At 48.5% G+C, this 18201-nt stretch overlaps 6 protein-coding genes across 6 annotated transcripts; 2 read left to right on the top strand and 4 right to left on the bottom strand.

Moving 5' to 3' along the window:
• Positions 1 to 46: 46 nt before the first annotated feature.
• Positions 47 to 1809, bottom strand: N7503_010296 (PH domain protein; the record flags this gene model as incomplete). Its single annotated transcript, XM_057069842.1, has 4 exons — positions 47 to 1237; positions 1308 to 1400; positions 1467 to 1592; positions 1693 to 1809. 4 exons carry the CDS (start codon positions 1807 to 1809, stop codon positions 47 to 49), a joined length of 1527 nt encoding a protein of 508 aa, XP_056916453.1.
• Positions 1810 to 2886: 1077 nt separating this feature from the next.
• On the bottom strand, positions 2887 to 5326 carry N7503_010295 (arrestin family protein). The gene is made up of 4 exons (XM_057069841.1): positions 4885 to 5326; positions 4684 to 4827; positions 4309 to 4627; positions 2887 to 4244 (listed from the first exon to the last, which is right to left on the bottom strand). Exons 1-4 carry the CDS (start codon positions 4944 to 4946, stop codon positions 2937 to 2939), a joined length of 1833 nt encoding a protein of 610 aa, XP_056916452.1. The 5' UTR covers positions 4947 to 5326; the 3' UTR covers positions 2887 to 2936.
• A 3818-nt stretch (positions 5327 to 9144) lies between these two features.
• N7503_010294 (SNARE domain- containing protein) lies at positions 9145 to 9806 on the bottom strand. The gene is made up of 3 exons (XM_057069840.1): positions 9773 to 9806; positions 9567 to 9675; positions 9145 to 9475 (listed from the first exon to the last, which is right to left on the bottom strand). The coding sequence occupies exons 1-3, from the start codon at positions 9796 to 9798 to the stop codon at positions 9317 to 9319; spliced, it is 294 nt and encodes a 97-aa protein (XP_056916451.1). The 5' UTR covers positions 9799 to 9806; the 3' UTR covers positions 9145 to 9316.
• A 278-nt stretch (positions 9807 to 10084) lies between these two features.
• Positions 10085 to 11878, bottom strand: N7503_010293 (uncharacterized protein; the record flags this gene model as incomplete). The annotated part of the gene is made up of 5 exons (XM_057069839.1): positions 10085 to 11142; positions 11221 to 11342; positions 11402 to 11460; positions 11504 to 11626; positions 11693 to 11878. 5 exons carry the CDS (start codon positions 11876 to 11878, stop codon positions 10085 to 10087), a joined length of 1548 nt encoding a protein of 515 aa, XP_056916450.1.
• A 1757-nt stretch (positions 11879 to 13635) lies between these two features.
• On the top strand, positions 13636 to 15396 carry N7503_010292 (uncharacterized protein; the record flags this gene model as incomplete). The annotated part of the gene is made up of 4 exons (XM_057069838.1): positions 13636 to 14007; positions 14062 to 14615; positions 14687 to 14975; positions 15031 to 15396. 4 exons carry the CDS (start codon positions 13636 to 13638, stop codon positions 15394 to 15396), a joined length of 1581 nt encoding a protein of 526 aa, XP_056916449.1.
• Positions 15397 to 15707: 311 nt separating this feature from the next.
• N7503_010291 (Zn(II)2Cys6 transcription factor) lies at positions 15708 to 18033 on the top strand (the record flags this gene model as incomplete). Its single annotated transcript, XM_057069837.1, has 7 exons — positions 15708 to 15766; positions 15826 to 15946; positions 15998 to 16053; positions 16106 to 16204; positions 16252 to 16559; positions 16615 to 17504; positions 17554 to 18033. 7 exons carry the CDS (start codon positions 15708 to 15710, stop codon positions 18031 to 18033), a joined length of 2013 nt encoding a protein of 670 aa, XP_056916448.1.
• Positions 18034 to 18201: the final 168 nt, after the last annotated feature.

Here is an 18201-nt window from a genome sequence, read left to right as displayed (position 1 = left end):
GAGATTGGAAATCCTAGACACACTATTCAAGAAATATCAACTTCGCTTACGACTTCTCGGTCTTCTCTCCCGCAGCAGTGCCATTTGCTGCGAAGTAGCTGCTTCCTGAGCTAGCGGTGCGGCTGATAGGCTTCACGGAACCAGGGGTCTTAACCTCTGTAGGGGTACCAGCAGGCGACTGGGCATCCTTCTCAGCGTATGTAGGAGGCTGGTTAGTCTTTCCCGAGATGCTGCCAACAGGGCTAGTAGGGCCGTTAGTAGGCGAGACGGGGGAAGCCAGAGTAGCAGCAGCGCCAGTAGCAGCAACGGCAGCAGCACCGTTTGTAGATTCCTTGATAAGGGACCACCATTGCTCAGCTTGGCTAGCGGTGGAAGCCTTGAAGTTAAGCTCGGTGGTAGCATGGAAGGCATTGCCAACCACATTGCTGGAGATATCCTTGCCCTTAACGCTGAACTTGACACCGTCGATCGAGGCGATAGTGCAGTCGGGTAGGTATAGTGACAGCTCTGGGGAGGGGTCACGGCGGAAGTCATCGTTGTCCTTGAACTCGTGCAGGTAGCGCGCGGGTGTGATGACATAGTAGCCTGAGCTGTATCCCTTAATGACGGCTCGAGAGCGGCGCTCGAGCGTACCCTCGAGAAGAGGCTTGGTTGCGCGATGGTTTTGGTTGGGAAAAGTGATGTTGGCGAACTCGCGGGGTGGGGAGTCTGGGTTCACGAGCTTGGCGTCGTTGCTTACACAGAAGTTGATCCATTCGAAGTCTGGCGGGATGCGCTGGGCGGCGCCAAGCACGTCGGCGTACATAGCGCGCTGGCGGTCCAGCTGACCACCCATAATTTGGTGGAATTGTTCTAGAGCAGCCTGGACGGTTTGCAGGATGTAAGCCTCAAATTGCTGGAAGGAGTTCTGCACTGTGAGGATATCCTGTCGGTGGTTGTTCTCCTCAGTCACCTGCTTGTTGAGGCGGTGGTTGATTTGGCGCTTAAGGATGTAGGGGTCGTGTGCTTGCTCAATCTTGCTGCCCATGGCAGAATCGTGTGAAGCAGAGTGCTGGCCCAAAAGCTCGATGTGCTTCTGGGTCACATTGCGAGCCTTCTCAACGGCCTTAGCTCCCTTGGCTGCTCCTGACTTGAGCTCCTTCGACTTGTTCTTAATTTCTTTGTGGAGACGTTCGAGAGTAGGGAGCACGGTGGCTTTCAGGTTATTCTCAGTTTCAAGATACATGTTGACCATGCCCTGTAGGAGTTGTGTGTTAGACCCCAGGCTATTGACGGACCCGATGTGTGTGTGTTTAGTGAACTCGTACCTGAGCGTTGGTGCGCATGTTATTGAAGAGACCAGCCATGCCGCCCTCGGACTGACTGAAATGATGGGCCTCCTTCAATGGCTCACTGACAGTCTATTCCACCGCCATAATACCTCGTCAGTTTCCGGATCTTGCGTGCGGGGAACTTTAAACACTGACCTTGAGAATCTTCTCATGGTCCTTCGACTGAGACTTGGACAACTTGGCAGTGGTCGAGACATAGTCCTCAAGGTTTCCACACATGTGCTTCCATGCACGAAGACGCTCGATTAAGAGGTTGCTAGTCTAGAAAGAGGAAGCAATGTGTTAGCGCTTTGAACACTTCCACCGCGGGGTTGTCCCTCAAAGCCAAGGCAGCGAGGATCCCAGGGCACTCTAGACGTACCTCACTGCTATCGGTATCCGGAATGGCCTCATCATCACTAAAGGATGTACGGCGGGTGAAGCTGCTGCTAACGGTACCGGTTCGCTGGGGGAGCTTGTGCTCCACGGGGCTAGCCATGGTGAAGGCGGCGGGCGGCGGATAAGAGGCGGAGAGGAAAGACAGGTAGCGGAACTGGCGAAACAATCACAGCCAGGGAGAAACGATGCAATTGAAAATGCGTTTCTAGAGCGTTTGTGATCTTCAAGATCTTTGAACAGGGGAGATGGAAATTGCGGGATGCGGAAGTGTATGGATATGTGGCTCCTGTGGCTGAGGAATAACCGGGAGCCTAATAGCGCTAGTCTAGAACCGAACTAGTCGTGGAATGCAAGCGCCTCGCAAGAAGATCAAAATCGTTCTTTGTGGGTCAAGTAGGATTGCGAGATGGAAAATATGGGATGCCACCGCATTCTTAACCTGTGTTGATCGGCCATCGAACCGATGAAGTCATTGCCCGCATTTGTGGCGCATATTATGCCCAAGGATCTACTTGATTGGTTTTGCAATTTGGAATCAAACTTAAAAAGCCAGAAACCTTACAATGTCCAGAGAATAACTGAATGCTCTTTCGATGATGTTTGCGCCTTCAACTCTAGACTTCCTGGAACCATGTTCTGGGAACTGAACGCCACGGGTGGATCCTTCCAAGCTTTTCCAGGTACGGAGTTGGCGCTCAAATGCGGGATGAGGTTGCATTCCAACAATCACATTATGGGCCTTGACCGGGCGTAGGACGAGTGCGGATCTACAGTGGCTTTTACTAGATCGGGAGAACGAGGGGCATAATTCAGTAGCAAAATAATTGTGAATAACCCGTGGGTCTCAAAATGACAGAAATTAAAGTACATGAAACTGGTAAAAATAGGCATTGATGCGTAAGTCGTGCTGCAGTCTAATTCCCCATACAGCTGGCTCGTTAAAGGAGCAAATGGTCATGAAACCGTCTATGAGATATCCCAGTCCTGTCTAATGTTGTCCGAACGCCGAGAAAGTAAAGGGCTGAAACCCATATCTGTCGAATGCTGGAGATGATCAAAGCCACAATTTGAAACAAGAAAGTTTCTGAGAAGAGAGTAAGAGCAAGGTAGAGAGGAGGGTATGAGCTCCAGTGGCCAGCACTGGAGCTATGACTTTTGGTGTTGAATAGCTGGAAAGACAATGCGAAAAGGTCGGAATTGCGGTCGAATGGTTGTAGGGCCTCTACGCTATCTAGCGCGGGCTTGTACTAAGCGGAGTCTGCGTTCGGCATCGTCAGCATTGGCGCCGTTTGGGTTGAAGTAGCCGGGTGGATTCACCTCTAATGGTGTAGAGATCCCACTGGCCCGGCCACTGTTGCGACCACTTCGAAGGTAGGCCTGTTGCGGAGACTGGAGCATCGGCGTGGTCGGCAGGCTGCTCGCAATGACGGCATTGTAGTCGGGTAGGCACGAATCGAAAGAGCCAACGGCGGCACGGACGGCGGTTGAGTAGCTGGGGACTCGGCTTAAAGTCTCTACCTCGGCGTATTGAGGGTGGAAAGGAGTCGCCATACCCGATGGGATATGCTCAGGATCTACCTCATCAGAAGTTCGACGAGAGAGCTCAGGGCTAGCTGGGCTGTGCGAATTCGAACCGGACGAGGGTCCGAAGTAGTCATTGAAATGAACATTCAGCTGTCTCGAGTTGGGGTGGCTCTCCGCGTGGGAATCGTTCGATGGCTCGTTGGGAGACAGGTTACCCAGGCGAGCGGCATTATTCAGGCTCGAAAGACGGCTATGCAATGCGGAGGCAGAGATATCGGTGTTAGTCAAAGCATTCATAGAGGCCAGATTATCGGCCGAGATATTGCGACTGAGAGGACCGAAGGGTGTGTTTGGTCCGCTGCCGGGGCCAGGTGTGCGGTAGCCATTAGGATCCACCTCGCTGTATAATTGATCGAACTGGTGTTCACCGTATAGGGGAGGAGCCTGGTGAGCCGAGAACTCATCCGCAGCTCGTCTTTGATGAGCCGAGTGGGCTGTTTGAGCGGATGAATCGCGGATATTGTTGTTGTCGTCAAGGGCGACGTTGGGGGAGATGAAGATCGAGACCGGGAGCGTAGCACGCAGCTCACTAATATGGCCATCGGGGTTGTGGAGTTGAATGCGGAACTTCAACTTGTGACGAATCTTGATACCCTTCGTGTCTGTATCTTGAAGGCACCGGGTCAATGTTGACGGCATATCCAGATAGCGGGTAAATTGATAGCCTTCGGCAGCCTCATCAATGACCTCGATATTATCTTGATCCACATCGTACTCATCAGTCAAGATCGTGCGGGTGATCTTGTAAGTATTGCGTATAGAATCGGGGTCTTCCGGATTGAGGGTGAGGTCGTGACTTTCGATCAACTGTGACGTAGTTTGTCCGATACGCAGGCCCTTCAACAGCGGTATCAACTTGAAATCCACTCGGATCGACGTTCCGAAGATGACCGCCTTGGTAGGAGTGCTGATGGAGTATTCGATCTTGTTCGGCCAGATATTATCCACAGACTATAGACGTCATTGTCAGTGCCCCGCTCAACCCCACCATAAAGAAAATTATGACTCAACTTACCATAGCATGCGAGAGCTCGAGTGCGCTCGGATCCAGTGTTCGGATGATGCGCAGGGGCTTGCGAGCCACAATGTCCTTGGCGTACTTGCGTCCAATTTCGGCCTTGAAGCGATACATGACCCAAGTCTCAGACAGTCCCTCCACGCTCTCCGGCATGGATCCCTCGAGGACCACGTCGAATGGGTATTCGTAGTTGCCCGCCGCCAGGATTTCGGTTTTGCCCTTGCCGGGGTCCCGGAATCTCCATGTCTTATCGTAAAAGACCCGTTCTCTCCAGGATTTGCGGCCGCCGGCGGTCGAGCTGGATGGTAGGTGCCAACTAAGACTCCGTTAGCTTGAATTTGATTTCTCCGTCATCCTGACCCTCCAACGTACCAGACACGAGACATTCCCGTCAATTCCAAACGAATGTGCTTGATGGCGAGGGGCTCCGACAAGCAGAGAACCAAGGTCCCCTTTAAGTGAGCGCTGGCAGCCTCATGTTCGCCGCCACGGAAAACGATGTAATCCTCATTCAATCTTAAAATTTGTTAGAGATGATTCTCATGCACATACTGGTTATTCAACTCCACATACCGGATATCGAAATACTTGGCATTGCTTGCACTCCCGCCGCCACTAAAGAAGCTGAGAGCCATTTTGAGAGATGGCCGCCACGGCTATCGGGCAGCCGGTGTAGTTTGACAGGCTGGTTATGCACGATGGCAAGAAGAATAGCGATCTGGAAGGGAAGAAAGAGATCCCAAATAGTATGGCGGGAGAGGAGGAAAATAAAGCAGGTATGACAAGTTTTTTCTCAGCGAAAACCCTCTATGATCTACCGGACAATGTCCAGAATCGCAGGCCGGTCCGACCAAACGGGTCCCACTGTACAGTGGAGAAGTGCCGTTTTCGGTTGCAACTTGGGTGGCGATAGAGAACGGAGATGATGCGAGGTGACTAAGCCAGCGCGATAAGGAGCATTTGCCGTTATAATAGGGGGTAAATGTTGTCGGGAAAACAAGGAGGAATTTAGGAGAGAGGAAACAAAAAAAGAAGAATAAGCAGGAAGTCAGTCCGAGCCCCCAAAAACCCGTGGAAAGCGTAAATGAGACCTGGCGGTTGATCTGCCTGATTTTACGTCAGCGATGGGATCATATGAAGGTCAATAATAATAATAGCACATGCAGAACATGCAGAATTGTATACATCTAGGAGAGTTTTAGGTGATATTTTATTCTATTTATTTATTTACTATTTAAATTCATTAATTTTTTTTTTCTGGCAAATTTCACTTAAATGATCATTATGACTCTTTCTTCACCGATAAGGGCTCTCGCCTTCTCTGCCCGAGACTCGGGGCCTTCATTTACCCAGAAAGCCCATCACGCCATAACCTCGGGATCGCCCTTCCCGCGATCGATCCTCTTTTTGGGTAGATCGTGCCTGAGATGCATAACATGCATGTTACACTACATTATCGTTATATCCTGCACTCCACTCAAATGCAGGTTACTCTGCAAAGAATAGAGACTACGCCATGGTGAAACGCAACACTGGCAACGTACTCCGTACGGAGTACATACATCACGTATATCCCAGCACTCATGTTGTCTGTGCACCTGGTACTACGAGGCCACCCAGAGCTGAAGGTCGAGACCATGCCGATCAGCTGCGATGGTGCTTAGCAGCTGCCTACATTGACATGGTCAGTTTCCCCCGCTCCTAGGTCACACAAAGAGGTGCAGCGCATGGCACCACGGAGAAATAGGCAATTGCAAGGTCAGCTATCACCATTACTGTATACCTGAGGAAAGCCATGTGGACATGGCATGCACACAGCAGAACTGTGACTGGTTTGAAAGCGGAGAGTTGGTTAGTTTCACAATTGACGGCCTGTGCTATCTCAAGCTCCCCCACCTGCGGTAATTTTCTTTGATCGTCTTTCCTATTTTCGGAGCTACCCGTCCATTTCCCTCATTCATGAAGTCCCTGGCCGCGGTTCGAGCGGGAGTGGTAGATGTTCCACTAATCGGCTCCACTGCCCAGGTGTCAAACTGTTCACCGGCTACACCAACCCAGCCTGTTTCCCTGGATTCAAATGACGAGATGGCTGGAATCTGACGTGTGTGGTTTTCCTTGGTCCTTTTACTTTGACTTCCATAGGCAGGCTCATTTACTCGGTCTTTTGAACGAGATAAGGCATTGCGCCCCGTTTGGACCCTTCATGAGAGACGTCTAATGTGGTCTATGGTGGCGTCTGCACGCCCCCTGCAGTAGGGCACCTATAGGCTAGTAGTTTTTATGTACTACTATCATGACCAATAAAGAGAACCGTTGATAAGATTGGTTGTCAGGTAAGCCATCTTGAACAGCCTCGAGCAAAAGCCAAAAAGCCTTGTGGTCTCGGCCTGGTCTGCCGACCACGGGGACTGTCGGGATGCCTTCACATGGATGCTCGGGCATTCCCGCTTCCATCGGAATCCCGACTCCCTCCCGATTTCTCTGCCCGATTGCGCGTCCGAATTGCCATCGGACTTTCTCCTGACGATCTAGAATAGAACGTGCTGTTTCAGATGTTTGTTAATTCCCGCTGTGGCTATGAATAACAGGGATTTTCTTTTCTCCCTACTATTCGGGAAAGATATGGTCATCAATGGATGATAACATGGCCACTCAAATGACACAATAGATTCGGATAAATTCGAGTGGGTTTACAAAAATGGTAATACATATAGATTTTTTTTCCCATTATAAAATTCTGAAAATTTGGGCATCGTTCCAAGGTCCTCAGGGTTTTTTTATCAATTGAATTTTTCTTAGTCTACGGGACCCACAAGTAGATCATTGAATTGACGGTGAGCTTTTTGGCAGAGATCGGAGTTTCTCCTGGCCATTGATTGCGTACCCGCTGGATCCAGCAGTCGGTGAAACTAGGTTCCAGAACCAGATCCTGTTTCTATTTGAGCGGGTACTATCACATCATCTAGACCCATCTATTTATGGCGTTATGTCCTTATCATGCCCATATGGGAATGCTATTGCGTTGGAGGATTACATATGATCAAAGTCTATGTCATTGTTAGTTCACAGACCAGGTCTGTCCCAATTATACACAGGTCCTCACGAATAAGAGAAGAAATGAATACAGTATCCGCTGAAAATAGTGTACGAAAGCTTCTCGAAAAGCGGAGATATCCAAACTCTTGTCTTCGATCTACAAAGTATAGTAGATGAGCTCCAAGCTTAACTCCTTCTGCAAGTCTAGACGCAATAAGCCAGCAAGTTGACGCAGCCTTAAACATAGCTACCCAACTGCAAGAACAAAAAGCCGGACAGCAACGCCGGAGAAACGCTTCCAGCTCAAGAAAGGAGAGGTGAAATTTCTTATTGGTGCGCAGCCCGAGTCGGCCAGCCTTATCAATTGTGGCGGCTAACCTCCCAAAACCATCAAGAGCAAGAGAATACTGCGACAGCAAGGAGTGGAGACAGTCGTGGCCAGTCACCAATTGCTATTCAGAGATAGGACACGCGCCAAAAAAAAAAAAAAAAAAAAAGAATGAGTACATATAGCTATGACCCATAACTACGACCCACCACGGAGCTTTCAGGCGCCACAGGGTTTTGACATTCTTGACTCGGAAGGCGAGAATCGGCAACTACAAAGCGAACGCGGCAGTTACAAACACTCACGGAGTCATCCGTGTACTCCGGCAACACTGCAGCAAGCCCTCTGCAACGGTGACCAGATTATGAGCTGTGCGTTGCGTTCTGGCCCCTCGGTAGATTGATATGCCGAACTACGGGAGTTCATATTTACTTTTTGCCATGTACTTTTGCTATTTTTCGGCCCTCCGATGATCGACGCGATATCCTCAATGTCTCGAGTAACAGCCGAGTTGGACGGGAACTAGTTTAAACACAGCTCGGGACGATCTTTGCCGCCATGGCATAGGGGTGGGTAAAGATTCTTGCGCTGCCGAGCCGCCAATCGTGCCATATGATTGCGCCACATGGTTCGTGGTGTCACTTCGCGAGTGTCGTGTGTTGCTGCTCGAGATGTTACAGATTTATTTCCATATGCGTTTGCATCTGCATGCAGCTATATGATCATGCAATAGACAATGCCGCTTACATGTGTGAGGAGATGCTAAATACTGTGTGTCTTTTACTTATGATTGGAGCTTGGTGCATACTTATGGACTGATCAATTGGAGAACGGCTATCGATATACCGGGGTCTAGCAATGTACAATCACGCGGCACAAGTTGCCACGGGACGAGTCTACGATGGCGGCATATTTCCCGGCAATGACATACAGACAAACTGCCTTACAACCTATGAAGCTCATTCCGCTGTCATGGCAAGAACTGCCGAGTGATACGTATACTGTTACTCATACTAAGTACCGTGACGGGAAAGAGTTCTTGGAGATTGTCCCCTGCTTACTTGGCGACATGAGACTCAGTCAATGATTGTATCCACATAGTGGTGAGATCGCTGACACATTAACAGTGTATTTGGAGAAGAGCCCAGACGACAAATAACATCGGCAAGAATTATGTTCAATAATGATGAGAGGACTACTAACACAGATCTGGGATAGAGAACAAGAACCCCAGAAATCAAAATGCAAGCATAGCTGTGTCGCACGAAAAAGACAACTCCGCGCATGTTGCTGTATAAAGTTCATTAAAGCATCAATCTAGGGATTTGAGGCTGTCGAGGTCGGTGGAGATCCGCTCATAACCCGATAAGCGATTACTTCGGGACCCTTTAACCCTGAGTCAAGGCAAGGGTATAACGAATCACATATCTGAGAACGGGCGAAAAAGAACAGGATGAGGTACGACACTCGCTGCGTGGGCGCGACTGGATGATCCAGCATTTGAGATGTCGAATGAAAGGACGGGAGCACATCTCGAACCAGCAAGAGCATCCTCGACCATGGCGTAGATTTAATAACGGAGGTAGAAAAGGGAGTGTCGCCGGCGGGTCACATCACAGTGAAGTGCAGTTCGAAGGCCATCTAAAAGATCCAGCCCAAGATGATGTAGAGCAGGACACCGGCCCCAATGACCATGCCCGCAATCTTAAGCACCGCCACCGTGTCGCCTTGTTTCGCCATTCTTGTCAGCCGGGAGGCGCTGCCCTTCAGGTTCGTTGACATAGAAGAAAAGACATCGTTCTGAACAGTAAAAATGGTATCAGCAGCCGGCTTAAACTAAACGCCTATCACAAGGGTCCTCTGGTATGGATGTCCCTTCGGTGAAACATACCGAGTTATCGAGAGAGTCTTGATCCCGCGCATTATCATGAATGTCAATCGTCACATGTCGGAGAGCGGAGACCTTGGATGAGAGGGAGTTCAGAAGCGCATTGTTTTGCCTGTGAAATTTAAATCAGCGACAAGGTCACCATAGGAGCGCAGTGTCTGTGGCTCGGCAGCTGGCACTCAGCAGCTCGGAGGAAAAGGAGAACATACTGCTCACGTTCGTAGGCGTCACTCATTTTGTCTGGTTTGAGATGTGTCCGGATACTGACTGAGGGAGCGTCGAGGGAATCCGGATAATGTGGATGTGGCTGGTGGGGAGGAAGGAGGAATGATCGGGGTGATGAGTGGCTCGTCCGGGGAAAGCAGCGGAGCCGGCGCAGGTTGGTGACAGGTCAGGTGACCATGCCTACATAGGGAGGTCTATTATACATGGTCATGGTACTCAGGCTGTTAATTTGAGGTTTTGTTATCGGTGACGGTGAATTATTGGCTTCATATCACACTGGAAAAATTTAATCTCATCTAAGATCTAGTGTATGGTGCTACCAATGTGTCATGGACCATGTATAGAAGCCGAGCGTAGTTCGCCATCCAGTGGGTCCCCACTTCGTCCAGCAAACCAGCAAACTCCAATAAGATTCGCTGGGCATGACGGGGTCCAGGTTCATATTTCTTTCCGTCAATTAAAATTGGTCCACCAAAGCGGATAAACCGTACGGCGGCATCTTCCAATCTCGCTGGATCATGTGGTGCCATACTTGGAGTTCCATCATTGGAGATCCCTTCATCACCGATAATCTTCCAGTCAACAACCGAATTTGCGAGATCAAACTGATCCCATTTAGTCGGGCCCTCCATATAGGCATTTGCTGGGCTACCGAGGAGATAAAATCCGAGGATCAGAGCAGACATAAACAAGGTTCGAACAGACTGGAATGCGGTACCATCTGCAGGTTTTCGGTGGGACAAGGTGCGGAATGTCTGAGCGGCATGGACACATGCTCTCCGTGCAGCAGGAGTGTAAGCCCAGAACGTAAGGTCTCGACGAGCATCAGACATGGATTTGGGGCCATCCCGACCAGCAGCACGGGAAAGAAGGTTGAGATCAGCTGTGAGCAGCATACAGACGCTATGCCATATCACAATGCAGTTGGGATTCGATTCGCGCAAGGTCGTATCGTACAACTGAACCAAGCTGACTAGGAGGGGGGAGACAATACTAGCCCGTTTATCGAGGCGACAAATGTTCCATGGGACGTAGTGGTGTTGCTCGGCCGGAACCAAGTCCGAGCTAAGGATTAATCGGCGGGTATCTGTGGAGACGCGAAGAAGGACAGAGCATAATAGTCCGTACATGGAGAATACATGTATTGGCCCTTGTAGGTCGGGTAGATGGAAGTGATGAGATGATAATTCAAGCCTTTGATTGGCGTGGGGAATCTCTGTGAGCAGCTGAGACCATTTCTGGCACGTCGGAGCTTGATACAGAATGGTTTCCAGAGGCAGTGGAAGGATAAGTATGTCGGTTCGAATGATAGGATTCATAGAGAAGAGCTCTGACAACCAAGAGTCATGCAGAACTAGGCCAATTATCAAGCTGTTACCAAGATTGTCAGCTTATGGGTTATCATGGGGCCTCTTTATAAACAACGCCGTACTTTTTTGTTGATTCAGCTCGAGTCCAAGCAATCCATCGGGCACGTTCTTCAATGTGTGGTGAGAATAACATATCATAAATTTGATCAAATCTGGAGCAGAAGAAGCCATATTGCCTTGCCGTCTGTCCGGAGCAGTTAAATCGGGTTGTTTAAAGGCAAAGTTAGATATGAGGTTTCTTACTGCTGTGGTATGTAGATAAAGGGATCGAGACTTTTCTGGGCAAAGTTTCCCCTGATAACCTGTTAGATAGCGCGGGATCCATAGACGATTTTGATGACGAACCCCGGTAGAAATGAAAAGAAAAAGCGTATGATGTGCCAGCACAAAATAGTTCAGAAGATCGGCGGGGGTCTGACTGTCCGCGGCTGCGAAAATGAGTTGAGCGTAAACCTCGTTCAAGATTCCCTGTAGATTGAGAACCCATCAGCTGGGCCCCATGATATGTCTTAGATATACTTGGACCTGACATACCGGGTACATTTTGCGAATGAAGTCCACGGCATCTTCTGTCTTAAAGAAGGAAAGACCAATCATGCACATGACGAATAGCAATAATTCGGAGACTTTTTCGGGGTTGAAAGTGGCAGAGTGAAGGATCGGGTATGAAGGCTGATACCTGCGGAAGTAAAGATAAAGTCCTTGCTCAAAAACCTCCATGGTATTGATACAAAGATATTCGTGACCACATTTGATCTCGTCCAAAAAATCACTGCATCCACAGACCATAAGCTTTCTCTTGAGATTCCGAAGGCGTGCTTTCGAATGGTCTGAAAGACTGATCTCCCACTCATTGATTCCTTTGCGGTCCTCCAATGCAGGATCCAGCACTCCCACCGCAAGATCGCAGCTGGAAAAGATGTTTTCCAATGATCCAAATGCAATCTCTTGCCAAAAGTAAGGCCTAATATTCGAGTCTGATTGCTGTGGGCTTGCTGGCCATACTTTTTGAATCCTGCTTGTGATTCCATCAACGCCGCCTCGATTTGATATTGAGCTGTCTGGACTGAAAGGGACCGCATTTGGAAAGATTTCGGGTACGCTATGATTCAAAGGTAAAATCGGTGCGTTCCCTGGTAGTTCCAATGGATATAACGACTGTTCAAAGGAAGAATTGAAAAGAACGCTTAACATTTCCGTGTTGGAGTCACCTTGGCCGCTGAATGATTGACTCAGGCCAGATAAGGGCATGGTCACTCCATGACCATCCTCGGGCATACCTGTAGGATCCGATATACCTGTAGGAATCAAGATCTCATGATCATGATCATCAATGGCTGGATCGCAACCAGGGCCGCATGCTACTGTCTGTTCAAACGGATCTATCGGAGATGTATGCTTGGTTGGCATTAGCAATTGAAAACCTTCAAGCCAACTAGGATAAATTACAACAATATTTGGACCACTTTCAGCTGTATGATTTCGGCGATGGCGCAGAAGAACATCCCTAATGAAAAAAAGATTAACCACGAAAGCAGAAACCGAGACAGAAAAGTTTACCTTCGCGCAAACTGCTTTGTACAGATAGAGCACTTATATGGCCTTTCCCCGGTGTCTAATGTAATTTTAGAAATGTTCTCACTTACAGTGGTCTTGCCACTGTCATGAGAGACTGGGGAACGGCGTACGGGCTAGTTGATGGCGGTTGAGATGTTCCGTCTTGGAGAACGTCTTGTCGCATTGCGCACAGGATATCCTGCTTGCATTTGCTTTTCGTCGCTGCCGCATTGTATCTCAAGCACAGGGAAGGGGAAAACGTAGTGATAAAAATTCGGCCAAAAGGATTCCTATAGCCGGTTGAAGGCCGATTTGCGGGGTTAATCCCCTTAGAGTTGGTTGCCTCATTCATCAGGCATTAGATCTTATAAGTCCTAGCGTTGTTTCGCAAATTTCGGGGCTCAGACAATGCATTAAATTCGTCAAGGGATATCTATTGCAATTTCAGCTGTCAGTAAGTCCTTTGTAACAGTATTTTCAGCCTTGGAAATCTTTTGGACTTTGGTTTTCCTTACTGAAGAGCTGGCCAGAGCGGTACCTCTGTGGGCCGAGATGCGGGTTGACTTGAAAGACTGTGATCATCTTGCATTACAATGCGATCATCATTTGCAACTAAGGTTGGGAGACCTAACTTCACCTTAGATCGAAGGCTTGACATCAAGACACATTTGAATTCTGGTGGGAAAAAATGGTGGGGTCGCAGATTCCCCACATCTTCAGCATGAAAATGCGGGGAAACGCACGTAAGCCAGAAACTTTGATAGACTGGATGATTGGCAACCTTGGAAGCAGGTGGCATTCATTTCTAGTATTGTGGGGATATCACCTGGATGTAAAAGGTGTATAAATATTGTCTGAGAAAACCCAGTGAACAGGAAAAAAGAAACAGTACTCTAAGATTCTATCCCATTCCTCACACAATGACTGCTTTCCATCTTTTAGACCACCCCCTTGAAATTGCATTGAGCAGTCTATTCTGTTACTTTACTGCTTATGTCGTTTATCAACGCTTTTTTCATCCACTGGCGAAATATCCCGGGCCTTTCCTCGCCTGCCTTACAGACCTATGGCAGGTGCATCAGTTCATGACCCTGAAGCAGCCTTACCACCTCACCGAGCTACATGAGAAACACGGCTCAATTGTTCGATATGGCCCAGACAAGCTAAGCATTACTGATGAAGAGGCCATCAAGTCAATCTATCAGTCAGGAGCTCGCTTTATGCCCAAAACCGAGTTCTACGATGCTTACGGCGCAGCCCATCCTAACGTATTTGGCATGCGTGATGAAAGCGTATGTTTTACATTATGCGAGACATCTTCTAACTAGATCTGACTTAAGATATAGTTTCATTCTCTTCGACGCCGACAGATGTCTCATAGTTTTTCCACGAGTTACGTGAAAGAAATGGAGCAACATCTCGATGAAAATATTCGAATCCTCCGCCAGAAGATATTATCTTATGCTTCAGCTCAAGAAGTCTTTGATCTCAAGAAAGCTTTGCACTACTATGTCATTGACACACTGGGCGAGCTTGCCTTCAGCCAAACATTCGGGGTTCAAATATCTAATGACGAGACGCGGGTTCCGCCCGTCATTGAACATAGCCTGCTGGCAGCAGTCACAGGAGCTTGGCCAAGTATGACTGCTCGTCTGAAGAGATGGCTTCCTCTTATCCCACACAAAGGTCTTCAAGCCTTATTCAATGGCCGAAAGGCCTGTGCTGAAATGGCTTCACGATGCGTGAGCATTCGGCTGAACGCCATCAGATCGATGGATGGATCAAATGATATGACTTCGGAAAGGAAGGACATTCTCACGAATTTGATTATGGCAAAGCACCCCGATACGGGTGAACACCTGACTCAAACTGATCTGGAAACAGAAGCATTTGGATTCATGTATGTATTTTCCTGCATACCCTTTGGTCCATGGTTCGAATGTTTAGTGGCTAAAAAATATCGCGGCTTAGTATAGCGGGGACTCACACTACTAGTGCCACAGCGGCTCTACTTTTCTATCATTTACTACATCATCCAGATATCCTGGCTAAATGTGTCGCAGAGATTGACGCCGATCTGCCTGTTCTGCAATCAAGTGAAAGTGCTTATTCAGTCACCGTGGCTGAGGCATCATTGCCATATCTACGGAACTGCATGAAAGAGAACTTTCGGGTCACTCCAGTGTTCACAATGCCTCTTGCCAGGCGTGTGATGATGCCTGGAGGAACAACTATTGCTGGGAATCATATCCCTCAGGGAGTAAGCTGAACCTAATTGGCCTGAATATATATTCTCTAACTGTCAATCGAATTAGACCTCAATCGCGGTGTGCAATCATGCCTTTCACCACAACCCAACGGTCTGGGGACTTGACCATAATTGTTTTGACCCGTCTCGATGGGATGAGCCTGAAGTTGAGGGTAAATCCAAGCTGTTGATGCATTTCGGGCTCGGTGGCCGCCAATGCATCGGCAAGACGGTAGCCACAACAAATATTTACAAACTAATGAGCACGTTGTTGAGTGAATTTGAGTTTGAGCTAGCTGATGATCTTGAGCGGAAGCAAGCACTTGTGAATGGTTTCCATGGGAAAATGCCAGAGTTAATCAGCGTTGGGATTAGTGATTTAGCTGCGCCTTTGATGGTCAGAGCTAGAAAACGCAACAGGGCCGTTGTTTAAGTGATCAGATGATGTCCAGACTGATGAAATTTATAAAAAGGAACCTTGATTCTTGATACACTTCCATAATTTCATTCTTAACCCAGAGTAAAATGGTTGAAAGATTTGGTCAAGTCTACGGGTAGCTTGTATGCGACCTTGTCCCCGGCTGACCCACTGACTCCACGCACTTTTCCCTACAAACTTTCTTGCGGCACGCCTCTACCGGCAACTACCATTTAAAATCCGCAAGTTCATTTGAAAAAAACCGGTCGATCTATATTACTGAAAGAGCTCATCTGTCAAATCTGGTATGAACCAGGCCACACCGGATGGCGCCTATCGACGAGCGGCCGTCCAAACGCGCTCGCCAGGCCTGTGAGCCCTGCCGGTAAGTACCCGAGAGCCACTTTATATGACTGCATGCTCTCTGAGCTTACTATGGACCAGGCGCAAGAAGTCGCGATGTCCCGGAGAAAAGCCAATATGTTCCTATTGCGACCGTTTGGGTCAAAAATGTGTTTATGCCGGCGAGACGCTGGAAGAGGGGTCGGATTATGCGAAAAATATGGTAAGATTTGTTGGGAATATTCCCATGGTCAAGGCTTACAGTAATTTCCAGGAGGATCGTGTTTCTCGCATCGAGGGCAAGCTTGAACAGCTGATAGATTATATCACGTATGTTTCGCGGACGCTGTTCCTGGTTGCAATCTGACCTTTGAAGCGGCAGTCACCAACCCCCAACCGGGGCCGGATCTCCGGACACCAGGAACATTACGACAGATTCACCAGCAAATCTTGCTCCGGCTCCTATCAATAGGGCTTCTGTGTGAGTAGCGAGCTCTCGGGTGATGGCGTTTTACTAACTGGTAGCAGGGGCGACTCGCAAGATATATCAGCTGTGGAATTATATCTCACTTTCTGCAACTCGCAGCCTCTGCCATTATTTCCTCAGAGAACTTCTGCGGCATCTCTGTGTGACCGAGATCTGGAGCTTGTGCTTTCCATTGAGGCCGTTGGCCTTCGATTTAGGGGAAATGGCGTCAAGGAATGCCCAATTGAACAAGAGATCACGTCAAAGACCGAAAGATCCTGCCAAATGGTCATGAAACGTCTAGCGGATGGGAATGTGGAGCTTTCAACAGTTCAAACTCTGTGCCTTCTTAGCATGTTGGAGTTTACTGGTATGAGCCCAGCCATAACTCATCATTTACAGTATACTGACACTATTATACAAAGCTGGAAACCTAGTTCGAGCAGGATTCTATACAAGAATGGCAGACTATTTCATGCAAGACGTCAAACCAACAAACTTCGAGTTCCTCAAATATCTCGAAACGGAGCAAGACGAGCGAAAACTGTGTTACGCAAGCGTGACGATGCTCCAGAATCTCCAAGGACCTTCACAGCAATCTATTCAAGGAGCTTCTGACCGACCTGCATCTGCGGGACTTGCAACTCCTGCCTTTGAAACATTGATACCAAAAGTGGATTCCAGAAGAGGCGGGAGTGATCCCAAGCGGGATATTGGTATCAATGCAGCCGTGGGGTATACCACTGACTTGTGGGCACTGGCCTGTAAGTATGCCATGAATCATGCTGGGAAGGACGCAAATCCTCCCTGGTTTCCACAGTCAGATTATGCGATGATTACATATTGGCACACAGAGCACGAGAGTTGCATGCCATTAAAATTTCGACTCCATGCTAGTCGCTTCCCAGACTATAATCCGGCTGATTTACAGGCGAATCGCGACTACTGGGGTCCTTGGCTATTTTATCAGATAGCCTGGCATGCTATCCCATGTCTATTGAACCATCCTTTTCTTCTTTCCATGCGACTGAGAAACTTTAGAAGAACCATGCCCCAATCATTCCTTCGCAACTCTTTTGAGCAGCTCACCTTCCACTCGGGCTGGATAATATATTTCCTGGAATTGTTTGAGACAAAAAGTTATGAGGTTTCAGATCCAACATTGGGACATTGTGTCGCCATTGTCGCGACGATTTATCTTCAGCACAGCTTCGCCGACGACCAAAGCTTTAGCAGAAAGGCACAAACTGGCTTTCAGAAATGTCTTAGATTTTTGCGACAAATGGGGCGTCGTTGGCCACACATTGATCGACAGGTTAAGTCATTCGAGTTCATTTGTCGTGCTGGTGCTAATTCTTAACTAGGCTCGGCAGCTGGAGCAGCTTCATGGCAGCATTTCGCCTGGGGGTCAGACAAGCGATACAGGCGTACCAGCAGCGTCTGACCCAAAGTGGTCCGTGAATTTACATTTAATGTGGAGAATCCTGGTTTATTCCCGTGCAAGCAGAGCTCCAGATCCCACTGGGGACATGTATGGCCCTGTACTGGCCAAGGAGAAATCCAGCGAGCTAGGGATATCATCAGCTGATGCAATTGCTGAACGTGACTTTACACTTATTGGATCCGCTGGGATTTCAGGGCATAAAACCGTCGCTCCAGAATGCGTTACATATCCCCCAGAGCAGGTTGAGCATCAAGAGCTCAGTTCCGAGCCGTCCGCGATGGAGTTCCCGGAATTGCTTAGCTCCCAAAATTTAGATTTTGCAGGCGGAGAAACGCTTCTTTTGCAGTTGCAGGATTACGACAAAGCATTCGAGGATTGGCTAAGCCTGAATCCTACATGAAAGTATGGAGAATATTGTACGATAGTCCTTTGCCGGGACACGGCCCGCTTCCGTGTTCTCCGGACGCCAAGAACCGGCATTGAACCGGCTTCGCCATCTTCCTCCACATCGTATCTTTTTATGAGATTAGACTCTGAGATCATTCTTGCTAGATTATACTTCCCTGTT

This window comes from Penicillium pulvis (genome assembly GCF_028828015.1).
Source record: "Penicillium pulvis strain IBT 33274 chromosome Unknown scaffold_8_segment0_segment0, whole genome shotgun sequence".
NCBI lineage: Eukaryota > Fungi > Ascomycota > Eurotiomycetes > Eurotiales > Aspergillaceae > Penicillium > Penicillium pulvis.
The sequence above is the reverse complement of the archived record's forward strand: the minus strand, read 5'-3'. Positions and strand labels throughout refer to the sequence as shown.

What these genes read in the sequence shown, in the direction of transcription:
- N7503_010295 (XM_057069841.1), bottom strand. Translation starts at nt 4,946, where the DNA reads ATGGCTCTCAGCTTCTTTAGTGGCGGCGGGAGTGCAAGCAATGCCAAG. An exon ending in ACGGGAATGTCTCGTGTCTG is followed by an intron (nt 4,628 to 4,683) that starts GTACGTTGGAGG and finishes ACGGAGTCTTAG; the next exon opens with TTGGCACCTACCATCCAGCT. An exon ending in TCGAGCTCTCGCATGCTATG is followed by an intron (nt 4,245 to 4,308) that starts GTAAGTTGAGTC and finishes TGACGTCTATAG; the next exon opens with TCTGTGGATAATATCTGGCC.
- N7503_010294 (XM_057069840.1), bottom strand. Translation starts at nt 9,798, where the DNA reads ATGAGTGACGCCTACGAACGTGAGCA. An exon ending in GACGCCTACGAACGTGAGCA is followed by an intron (nt 9,676 to 9,772) that starts GTATGTTCTCCT and finishes TAAATTTCACAG; the next exon opens with GCAAAACAATGCGCTTCTGA. An exon ending in AAGACTCTCTCGATAACTCG is followed by an intron (nt 9,476 to 9,566) that starts GTATGTTTCACC and finishes TTTACTGTTCAG; the next exon opens with AACGATGTCTTTTCTTCTAT.